The 11,555-nt window shown below is 41.0% G+C and overlaps 2 protein-coding genes across 2 annotated transcripts; one reads left to right on the forward strand and one right to left on the reverse strand.

Annotated features, from left to right (window-relative positions):
• Positions 1-3,329: 3,329 nt before the first annotated feature.
• On the reverse strand, positions 3,330-5,870 carry LOC104942930 (uncharacterized). The gene is made up of 4 exons (XM_010768241.1): positions 5,410-5,870; positions 5,020-5,167; positions 4,859-4,938; positions 3,330-4,730 (listed from the first exon to the last, which is right to left on the reverse strand). The coding sequence occupies exons 1-4, from the start codon at positions 5,729-5,731 to the stop codon at positions 4,648-4,650; spliced, it is 633 nt and encodes a 210-aa protein (XP_010766543.1). The 5' UTR covers positions 5,732-5,870; the 3' UTR covers positions 3,330-4,647.
• A 436-nt stretch (positions 5,871-6,306) lies between these two features.
• On the forward strand, positions 6,307-11,118 carry ttll4 (tubulin tyrosine ligase-like family, member 4). Its single transcript, XM_010768242.1, has 10 exons — positions 6,307-6,430; positions 7,727-7,837; positions 7,975-8,051; positions 9,045-9,239; positions 9,621-9,703; positions 9,826-9,954; positions 10,195-10,317; positions 10,423-10,521; positions 10,764-10,898; positions 10,975-11,118. The coding sequence occupies exons 1-10, from the start codon at positions 6,325-6,327 to the stop codon at positions 11,114-11,116; spliced, it is 1,200 nt and encodes a 399-aa protein (XP_010766544.1). The 5' UTR covers positions 6,307-6,324; the 3' UTR covers positions 11,117-11,118.
• Positions 11,119-11,555: the final 437 nt, after the last annotated feature.

The raw sequence follows: 11,555 nt of genomic DNA on the forward strand, positions 1-11,555 counted from the left end.
TTGTGTGCATACATTACACTGTGTATAAAATATCCACGTAACTGTGAACCAAATGTACACTGTTATAAAATATCCACGTGATCTGTGTGAACCAAACTGAAGTCACAGAAGCTTGGACAAAAAATATGTATTATTTCTGCAAGGAATATTGTCATCACTAAGTTCATTTTTTTTCACTCAAGCTTCTGTGACTTCAGAAATTTGGTTCAAGTCACGTGGATATTAATACAAGTGTACATTTGGTTCACCAGTTACGTGGATATTTTATACAAGCTGTAATGTATCACCACAAACTCAGATTGTTTTCTGCAAGTGCTCAAAATCAGGTTTCCTCTCTCGCATTTTTGCACAATATCTACCTTAAATACATCTGTCATATCACTCTCATCAGAATGCCCAGGCGGCCTCATCTGATAAAGGATATACGCTCAAAAAATGGCGTACGGCAGTCTTTACGCAGTGTGCTGATTTCATAACATACTAACTGGAAAATGGTGCGGTCCTCCACGCAAAGTAACCCATGCGTACGCCACTAAGCACAACACGGGAGAGACGAGAAACTGCGAACCGTTGCAGACAGGAAGAATAGAGAAATATGTGGAAATAATACCATAAATAAAATGTTACGCTCTCATTAATCATATATGAAAAGAATTCATTTCAACATTGATTAAAGCCATTTTAAATGATTTAAAAAAACGCCTGTTGAGAACTCCTCAGTGCACACAAAAACATAACTGGAAAATAAATAATACATATTGTAAGTCAGCCTTTACATGTTCATAATTAAATGTAATGTGTATTCAAGTGTAATAATTATTCATTGTTTCTTACATGTTTCATCGCGTGCCATACTATTGACGTCTTTTTTGAAGCTCAAGCTCACGCTCGGTTATCTGTTCTCGTGAGTAGACGCACGAACCAATAGAACCATCAAAGTAGGATGCACGGATACTTACAGCTCCGTTAGTTTTGTCATTCTCTATCCTGGAAGTTGGCAGCGCACTGGCACAAACTTCCTCTGTTTACATGCGCATGCACCGCGGTTAGCTCCAGAACACGCGACTGCCGATCGCCGAATTTACGCTCATCCGCAAAAGGCGCAGACTTTTAACAAAGGCGCATTCTTATCCCACGCCCATAACCCCCATTTTTCACCACCGTCGGGCCAACACGTTAACTCGCCTGCCTGACGGTCAGCTCGCCACTCACAGAATGTACCACACGTATAGAGCAGTGGTCCGCCAACCAGTCGCGATCGCGATCGACCGGCTCAAATCGGAGTGTGGTGCGGGTAGATCGCGGACGTTAAAAAAAAAGTAACAAAAGAAAAATTCATTAAAATATGTTTGAAAAATATTTTTAGATGTAAACCTATCATCCACCACCCTGATCTAAGCAGGTGCACTGATAACGTATATTTGAGACATCTCAATATGTAACCTACATTAACTGTGCTTTAACGTGAAAACTCATCATGACACAGCATTGCCCAAAAGCGAAGCAAGACCTGACAGCTCAATAGAGTCCACCAGACTGTCAAAAAACAGCAAGAAAGCATGGACACTATTCACAAGCTACGAGGTGACCCTAAAGCAGCTCTCCAGCACCCAAAAGTCACGCCACCAAGTTGCCCAACACCAATTGCTCGAAAATGGAAAGAGTAGAAAGAGAGNATAAATACGGATATGTTATTTAAAACCACCTCGAATATGTTGTGTTAATGTTATGAAATGTTTTCTCATAAATGTCGCGGTAAGCAAGAGGACAGAATTACGTCTAAACTGACGCCGTTTTGCATTTCTATAGGTTGTAGATACGAGCATGGTTTTATGTTTAATACATGTTTAATCGTTTTTATGCCGTTTGCCAAGACTTGATAAGTCGCTCGTAAAACACAGGAGGTATGGAAACTAAGAGCACCCATATGTGGTAAATTGAACACATTAGTTGTATTTCCTTTAACTGGTGGATATAGAGTTGCTGCGGAGGGGGGGGTTGAGATGCACAGGCTGCAGTGGAGATGCTGCGCACAGCTGATCGACAGCTGGGACACAAACCGCCAAATACAAAAACATAATTCAGATCCAGCCGTCATGACTCCACTCCGGAGGGATCCCCCGATCATTTCTTACAGTTTCTCATCAAGGGGGGGGGTCTCCTGGCCCCGGTACAAACATACTGCCTGAGGAAGGCTATGTGTATTATTTTTGTCATTAACCTTTTTCGGACCACTTATTTATTTATTTTGGTGACGATCCGACCTCCATGCTGCTACTCTGGTTCAAACTGCATCCACCAAACAATATGATTTACCTCGACCTCCCCAAAATAACCAAAATCTGACACGATGTGAGATGTTTTTTTTAGCTGTCGTCATTTCCTGCGATCTTATCCATGCAGTGGATGAATGAATGAAAGGACGTTTCTTTGACTATTTATAGGCAAACATGGGCGTTACGTGAAGCCCGCAAAAGCTGCACCGCATTTCGAGTCGGTTGTGATTTATAAAGGGAAACAGGCGTAGGAAGTGCCATACGCACTTTCCTCGCCGGTACGCAATGTTTGGTGAATCGGAAAGTGGTGGCACTTCCTACGCCTGTTTCCCTTTATAAATCACAACCGACTCGAAATGNAATGTTTGGCTCTATGAAACCTGATTTACTTATATGATTCTGTTTTCTTCAAGTTTGTATCTTGTTGGTCGAACGCACTTATTGTAAGTCGCTTTGGATAAAAGCGTCAGCTAAATGTAATGTAATGGAAAAGGTGGCATTGTGATGGTCGCGTCAGAAACTTCTGATAAGGACCATTTTGGGTGTATCACTAGTACACTATAAACAATCTCAACAAAACCATCTCATCTCAAACAAATACATCAACAACAGTGAGTGAGACATGTGTCGTAAAGGGACATCTTACAACATTATAGGTAATGAAGTATAAACTCTGTAAACTCATAAATTACTATATCTACACATACTCTTTCTGTTTCCTTCTGAAGTCAGCCCAGTTCCCGCCCTCTCAGCGCCACAGCTCTTCTTACTTTGTCACAACTAAAACAAGCAAATTGCTCACAACTAAATTAAAAAGTAATGCATCTAGTGTTACGTTCAGTGCCAGAAGTTGGCATCCAGTCAAAATTGAGTAGAGTGTGGACTGGATTGATGACCGATTGCAGTATCCGGTAGTAACATGACGCGTGTTTTGGTGTACACCACACGGAGAGTTCATGTTCACACTGAGTCGATACATATGAAGAAGGCTTTCTGAAGAAGGACACTTTTCAATCCAACGTTAAGGATTACTATTAGTAGAGAGACTAAGACATTTAGCCAGGACAGCAAATGAGGACATAATTAACCTCAACAAAATAACACTGGAGCAAGACGAGAGCCGGTTGAATCAACGGCGAGTCATTTTTACGCAGCCGTAAAGTGTTTTTTCGTTTTAGGCAGTTTCAAGTAAGCCAAACATTAGAATATTCCTGAGCTCTTTTTTCAATTTAACACCATTCTGCACACAAAATAATTAGAACCAAAACACAGAGTAAAAAAACTCACATGACAGTCATATAGGAAGAAAAGATGGATCAAGAAACGGGATGATGTTATCTCCTTGCAGATTGTTTCTCTTCAATAAAGTCCTTCTACCATCAAGAGGTACACATCTGCATAACAGCTGTACTAGGCTAACTTAACACTATACTAGAGATACAGGTGCTTTAGCTTAGGAAAGGGTGTGCAGGTGATGGGGTGTATGCAAATGAACACAAACAAAATCAGCTGGTTGGGTGAAAAAAAGGTGACAATATCCCTATCCAGGCTGTTTTCACAGAGAATCAGCTCCGAGTCTTTGGTCGGGAGTTCTATTGTTGAGGCCATCATAGTGGAGAACAAAATGACCCACAAAGCAGCAGACCTTTCCACCACGCTCTGCTGCTTTCAGACTCTTTCAACAATTGCAGTGAGAGAGAATGAGAGAGAGAGAAAGAGTGCACAGGATCTGATGGATTTAGTTTTATTCCATGTTAGGAAACCAATTCAAATCCAGGCTTGGATGTTGGGCGTTCCAAGGAAAGGACGTGGCCATTTTGAAGTTGTTTTAGCAGTTGAGAAAAACGCTTTCAAACCACAATAACTTGTCTATTGTCTGGACGAAAAACGTTTAAAAAAGGTACACTACATACTGAGAAACATTGTTGTTATTGATAGATATCATTTTATCTGACCATCAGTTATTTAAATGACCATAATAAAACCTGAGAGGGGCTTGAGAAACACCCTATAAATGTATATAGTTTATAAATTAATACAGGAAGTATATCATTAGAATTTGCATGGCTGCCGACAATGATTGCTGCTCCTCGTCAGGTATACACTTAAGTACCACAAGAGGGAAAAATAGGACTACATTATTGAAACAGCAAGCATGACTCAGAGTTCATGTGGATTCACACTTTAGAGAAACAGAGGGCTATTTGCTCTATGAGAAAGAAAAACAGACGTGTCTGGAAAACTGTCCAAAAACACATTTTCATTGTGCAAGAAAACAGCTGTACTCCACAGAGTTTGCATCAGGAATAGTCCGTGTTCTTATGGGTACCATGAATGTTAACCTAAAAGAAATGTGTGTGGGGGGGTGGGGTTATAGAGGTGCATCTAACCCAGAAAGTAGAGCGATGGATGCTGTGGACGAGGTGCCAGCTATGGATGAACAGTCGGAGTTATCTGAAAAGAAAACAAGACAACTAAAATCAGTGTCTATACAATACAAACTATAGAGCTAACTGGCTGATGGCAGCTTACATTTGATGAAGTACTCAGAGTGTGTAGTCTGTGTGTATTTAACATCTTACCATCATCACTACAGTCATTTTCCATCTCATCATCAACCAGCTCCTCCTCAGCTCCATCCAGCTGCAGAACACAGTCCTGGCTAGAAACAATGAATATAAGGTCAGATATAGACAGTGAAAAACAGTATCTTCTGATTGAGAAGCAAATAGCTTTTGCTCACCTAGATGGTTCAGCCTCTCCAACCGGGCACTCCTCCGTTGGTGAGGGTGAGGCAGCGAGAGGAGAGGAAGCCTGCCTGGTTAGATGGATGGCAGAGATCTGAGACGTCACAGAGCCCATCATGGCTCCTGATGGACTGGAGGCCACAGCTACAAGGGAAAGAACATCTTAGTCATACAGGGCGGACAGGCATGTGAACACACACAGTTCTCTGTTTCAGCTTGAAAAACTATTTAAACACTGAATTTGTTATGAAAATTGTTATTCTTCTGTCAAGTGACTAATCGATCAATTAACTTTTCATTTCAGCTCTACAGAGGATTCAATAACCAGACAATGTATCGTTCCCTAGTTCTAGCACATTTCCCAGTAAAGTAATAATTCTGATTACCTGTGATGGCATTCTGTGGGGAGGGCTGCTGCTCCTGAGTGGCACGGACATTGGCACTGAGCACAGTTGGCGTGGGGCTATTTGGAAAGGGACAGGCTGCTGCAGGGCTGATTCTTCTGCATGTGGACAAGCTTCTTTCCTGTGGACATTGACTGTCTGGGGCCTGCTTGTATAGGTCAATGGATACTACTGTTTTGGGCTTGCAGTTTGTCGTTGCTGGAGGACCACCTATTACTCGCAGCTCTTTGTTTAAAGCAGTTATTGTGCAACTGCTTTGTGTCGGACTGCATATTTTTGATTTTGCAGAATGGCTCCATCTCATAGTTGTTGTTTCTCCTGTGCTTCTTTTTTCTACTTTTGCGTCCTTAGTGCTGGAGGCATCTCCCAATGCTGCCCCCTGATGGTCACAGAGAGAACGGCATAGATGAGGCACTGATGGCAGGGAGGAACAGTCTGCAGTCTCAGGCTAAGAATACAAAACAAGGAAAGGTCAGGGGCCTCATGTATAACGCCGTGCGTAGGATTGACGTGAGAAGGTTGCTTACGTAGTAGAAATCCGAAAAATAGGTCTATACATTTTCCGATTCACCAAACATTGCGTACCGGCGAGGAAAGTGCGTATGGCACTTCCTNGACGCTTTTATCCAAAGCGACTTACAATAAGTGCGTTCGACCAACAAGATACAAACTTGAAGAAAACAGAATCATATAAGTAAATCAGGTTTCAGCTAAAACATTTCAAGTGCTACTCAACTGGCTTTAGATAAGCCAGTCCTTTATTAGTATATAAGTGCTCTGTTAGCAATTCTTTGTTAGTAATTCTATCGATCGAAGTGGAGTTCCCTTTTTAGTTCTGAACAGTCATTTTATGATTTATCATTATTCCTCCCTCTTTCTCTTAGTATCGAGGAGCCGATGTCATTGGAGGCGGACGATCATCGAGAGGAGAGACCAGCTTTGGTTCCCAGTTTGTTCCCTCAAATCCCACCAACACTGTACTTCAGCACTGCCGATGAGAAAGGTCAGGACCCGAACGTCTGTTTTGATTTAGTAGCTTTAAGTGTGATTTGGGTTTTATCTTTTTTTCTTTCAAGTGTGATTGCTGTTTTATAAAAAATTGGGTACCACTTTACAATAAGACTACCCTTATAAAGGATTCATAAAGGGTTTATAATAGAGTGCCACAGTGACGCGTCCTAAAACCCGGAAGCAAACTCCTTCCGGTTCCTTCGACAAAAACCAATGCAATTTCTCCATAGGATTTTGTCGAAGGAACCGGAAGTAGTAAAATGCTAACTGACTCCCGGGTTTTAGGACGCGTCACTGTGGCACTCTATTAGGTTATGAATTAGGTTGTAAACACTTTATTAATCATTAAGAACCATTTATAAACCAGTTCTAACATAGTTTTCCGACATCAACACAGGCTCACTATTTGACAAGATGACTAAGCCTTATATTTGCTACTTAGCGAGAATCAACTCAGTGAGCAACAGATACCAAGGATGCTGGCTGATGAAGACAAAGTAAGCTACTGTAGGTAGCCAATATAAGACTTAGTCATCTTGCCAAATAGTGAGCGCACATTTATCTGTACTGCTAAGTCTTATATTGGCTACCTAGCGTACTTCGTCTCCTTCATCAGCCAGCATCCTTGGTATCTGTTGTTCACTGAGTTGATTCCCCCCCCCCTTCCATCNTCTTATAAAAGCTTATTAATGATTTATAAAGTGTTCACAACCTAATTAATTAATGAATTACAAACTATTCGTAAACCCTTTATAAGGCTAGTCTTATTGTAAAATGGTACCAAAGATTGACTGTAAGTTTACATCTTATACCAAAATATTGACTCAGGTGGGGTAGGTAAGTTTGAGAAACCGGCTCGAGATACACTTTTTGTTATATTCCATGGAATGCTCTTAACATCCCNTTTATTAATGAGTTACTACCATTTCTAATAAGGCTTAGTAGTACAGATAAATGTGGGCTCACTATTTGGCAAGCAACCGGTCACAGTTGCCCTGTTTATCTCATGTCTTATAAAAGCTTATTAATGATTTATAAAGTGTTCACAACCTAATTAATCAATGAATTACAAACTATTCGTAAACCCTTTATAAGGGTAGTCTTATTGTAAAGTGGTACCAAAGATTGTACTGTAAGCTTACATCTTATACCAAAATATTGACTCTCTTAAGTATGTACCATTTCAGTTTTTGCATTATGCATGAAGTATATGTAAGCACAATGTGTATGTATTTGTTTAAAAACCCAGTTGTAAATGTGTACACATGTTGTGCTGTGTGATCCTCAGTGGAACTGCTGCCAGCTGAACAAAGACGACTGTTAAAATGGAAGATAAGCAACGTCACTCCAAATATTGTCAAACACACCATTGGCAGGTCACACTTCAAGGCTACCAAAAGTAAGTCATCACATGACGGACACGGTTTCATATCTCTTGTCAAAATCTTTGTAATGTGTTCTAGTTCATTGCTTCTAAAATCATGTCACATTTTCTCTGAGTAATTCAAATGTGTGTGTCCTTCTTTTGTTTATTAGAAAGTTATGACTGGCTGGGCTGCTGGGGACACCACATGAAGTCTCCTGGCTTCAAGGCCCTCGCAGAGCACCAGAAGGTGAGAAACTGTATTTATTAAATGTATAGAATAATCTAGAGGTTTAGGTGCGAGATGTCAATTATTTGTAGATGTTTGATTCCTCTTGAATATAATGGAACGAGAGGGCATGTCAAAACAAAATGACATGGTTACTTAAGATAATCCACAGACCCTGTTATGAGCAGTTTCATCAAGGAACTATTTACTTTTAAGTGCACCTGCCCAATGTCACAGCACCGAAGGGAAGCGTTTATTTATTCATGGTATAGAGCAGGGCTATTCAATTGGCGGCCCCGGGGTGATATTTACTGGCCCTTTGAGTATAATGTTAAAAAGTAATCTACTTTTTTCTTATTTTTTTTTGGGCCAGAGTGCCTTTATTCCAGAGAGGGTGTTAAATTGAGAGATAGAGTGGAAGACATTGCCTGAAAACTGGCGGGCTCGGGTTTCGAACCCACCTACTAGCTACTGTCAATTAGCTTCACATGTAGGCCTACTGAGTTCTGAACTTGCCATTTAGATCTAGAAAGGCCTTGGGGCTTTGCTGTTTGATTTAATTAAACACAATATATGCACTATGCTGTTGTAGTATTTACTGTATCTGAAGCTCTTAATATGATTGCTTATATTTCAAGCCATCTTTTCCCCGGCACCTTGCTTTGGATCATTTTCATCAACCGGCCGCATTCCAAACTAATTGAATAGTCCTGGTATAGAGGTTCCTGCTTGTTGCAGCGTGAAATGTACACATGAATTGCGTCCTCTTCAGTAATGAGGGGCTATGTACAGTAGATGAGCTAGCAACATTCAACTATTAGTCTCAATGTCCATGAGTACATGAACACTTCCTTCTTGCCCCAATCTTAATAGCACTTATGGTCAGACGGTAAATATGTACTTTTGGGCAGCAGTCCCTTTTATCTTAAGTGTAATTATGAAATGTGCTCTTTACATCTTCTGTCCCAAAAAAGTATTAACTTGGCTGTTTTTGTGATTTTTCTTTTGTCCCAGTTGAACCACTTCCCGGGAACGTTCCAGATCGGCAGAAAGGACCGGCTGTGGAGGAACCTGTCCAAGATGCAGGTTCGCTTCGGCAAACAAGAGTTCAGCTTTTTCCCTCGCACCTTCGTCCTTCCTCAGGACATCAAGATTCTACGAAAGGCCTGGGAGGACGGTGGCCCCCGGCAGAAATGGATCATCAAACCGGTATGTTCTGCTTGTACACAGACAAACACATCACTGGCAAAATAACCATGGACTAAATGAATTGTGTTTTGGATTTATTGGCAACAAAACATCAGCTGGTGTTGAATTACAAACTTGGCAGAAAGTCATATTTATGCTTTCCTGTAAGGATGGCTTATTTATTTCTATGTTTTTTGTGTCTTTTTGGTTTTAGTTGCCTTATAGCAAGATGTTCTTTCTAATGATGACGATAATTGGCTTTAATTGCTGTAAAAAACGATTTGGCAATTAGTTCCAACTTATAACTCCAGATCTTGATGCTTAAGAAAAAAATGTTTTGAAGTTAAAGAAAATGTGTTGTTTTGTTTATTAAATTCTGTCTTTCTTCTCTCCTTTTGATAGCCTGCTTCTGCCCGAGGAATCGGTATCCAGGTCATCCACAGATGGGGCCAGCTGCCCCGCAAGAGACCACTGCTGGTCCAGAAGTAAGTAGCCAAGAGTAGTCCGCTAATAGTTTGAAACTTAGTAGAACATCGACCATTTTCCAGAACGCAACACTAAAGGATTCTTTAGGATAAAGCATTTGTTTCCTGGTTGTGTTTGGCAGGTACCTTCACAAGCCCTACCTCATCAGCGGTAACAAGTTTGACCTGCGGATCTACGTCTACGTGTCATCCTACGACCCGCTCAGAGTTTACATTTTCTCTGATGGACTGGTTCGATTCGCCAGCTGCAAGTCAGTTTTCATCCACCACAGTGACAACAAGGCCAGATACTGTAGGATAGGTTATGTAAAATGGAAATAAATGATGCTCAAGGTGCAAATCTTTCATTTAAGCAGGAAAAGGTAATAGGATGTGACAAATATGATCATCAAATCTAAATGGCTGATTGGACATTTAGATGTGTCAGAGACTTGAGAAAAAGCTGATGATAGAGGGCATATTAGATTGAATTCAAAGTTTCTTCTCTTCAGGTATTCGTCTTCCATGAAGACTCTGGGTAACAAGTTCATGCATCTGACCAACTATAGCGTCAACAAGAAGAACTCTGAGTACCAGAGCAACAGCGACGACCAGGCCTGCCAGGGGCACAAATGGTTTGTAAAAGTGAAACTCAAATATGAGACACATCTTGGTTACTATTGTATTCATATGTCTATGCTATACATTATAATTCATTAATATTATATGTGTTTCTTCAGGGCGTTGAAGGCCTTGTGGCATTTTCTGGGTTCCAAAGGAGTCAACACTACTCTGATCTGGGAGAAGATTAAAGACATTGTGATCAAAACAATCATTGCGTAAGTTTCTCATTGTAGGGCACATTTTATTATTCACAATTTTTATATTTTTCTGTTTTTCTGGAAAATAATGATTTTAAAGTCTGTGTGTTTCTGACACAGCCCTTACCATTGAACTCAGAGGAATCTCTGTCTTAACTGCCGGAGCCGAAGTGTCGAATGACTGCAAATGTGTTAGAAAAAGTATTTTGGAAATAAAATGATAATAACTTTGAGATAATGGCCTGTGTGTGGATTATCAGGTCCGAACCGTACGTTAACACTCTGCTGAAGATGCACGTCAGGACACCTTACAGCTGCCACGAGCTGTTCGGCTTCGACATCATGCTCGATGAGAAGCTCAAACCCTGGATCCTGGAAGTCAACATATCACCAAGGTAACATACACACCCATAAACACAAAACACATCAAGATTTTCAAACTACTATTCTAATGTTGTGTTTCCGCTCCAGTCTTCATTCCAACACAGCGCTGGATGTCGCAGTGAAAGGTCAGATGATCAGGGACCTTCTGAACCTGGCTGGCTTCCGTGTTCCCCAAAAAGACGACGTGATCACGCCCTGCAGCAGTGCCTCCAGCTCCACAACCAGGTAGGGAGGACGTACTGGAAGACTAGGAAACTAGTTTATTCTGGTTGTCTTGAAACAACTTTCAATATATAAAATCCAATTTTAAAAGGTGACCTATCATGCAAAATGCACTTTTGTACGTCTTTTATAAATGAATATGTGTCCCCGGTGTTCCAGGGAACTCACCAAGTGTCAGAAAACACAACCCTCTCTATTTTCCTCCATATCCAAATCTCTTAAAAAGGGGCTGCAACGGATCTGATACAGACTGATCCAGATTTGAACACTTCTGTGACGTCACAGAAGTGGCGCTACGGCTATTGGGCCAACTCCACCAATCAGGAGGAGACAGCCACGGACATTGCCGTTCGAAAGCGCGGGAGACGCTGTAGTACATATTTCAGGCCACCAGATGGTGCTGTTCTCACAGAATCAGCCCATGCAAAGACAGTGTTAAATTGAGC

Source organism: Notothenia coriiceps, unplaced genomic scaffold (assembly GCF_000735185.1).
Source record: "Notothenia coriiceps isolate Sejong01 unplaced genomic scaffold, NC01 NC01_scaffold00005457, whole genome shotgun sequence".
In the NCBI taxonomy this organism is placed as follows: domain Eukaryota; kingdom Metazoa; phylum Chordata; class Actinopteri; order Perciformes; family Nototheniidae; genus Notothenia; species Notothenia coriiceps.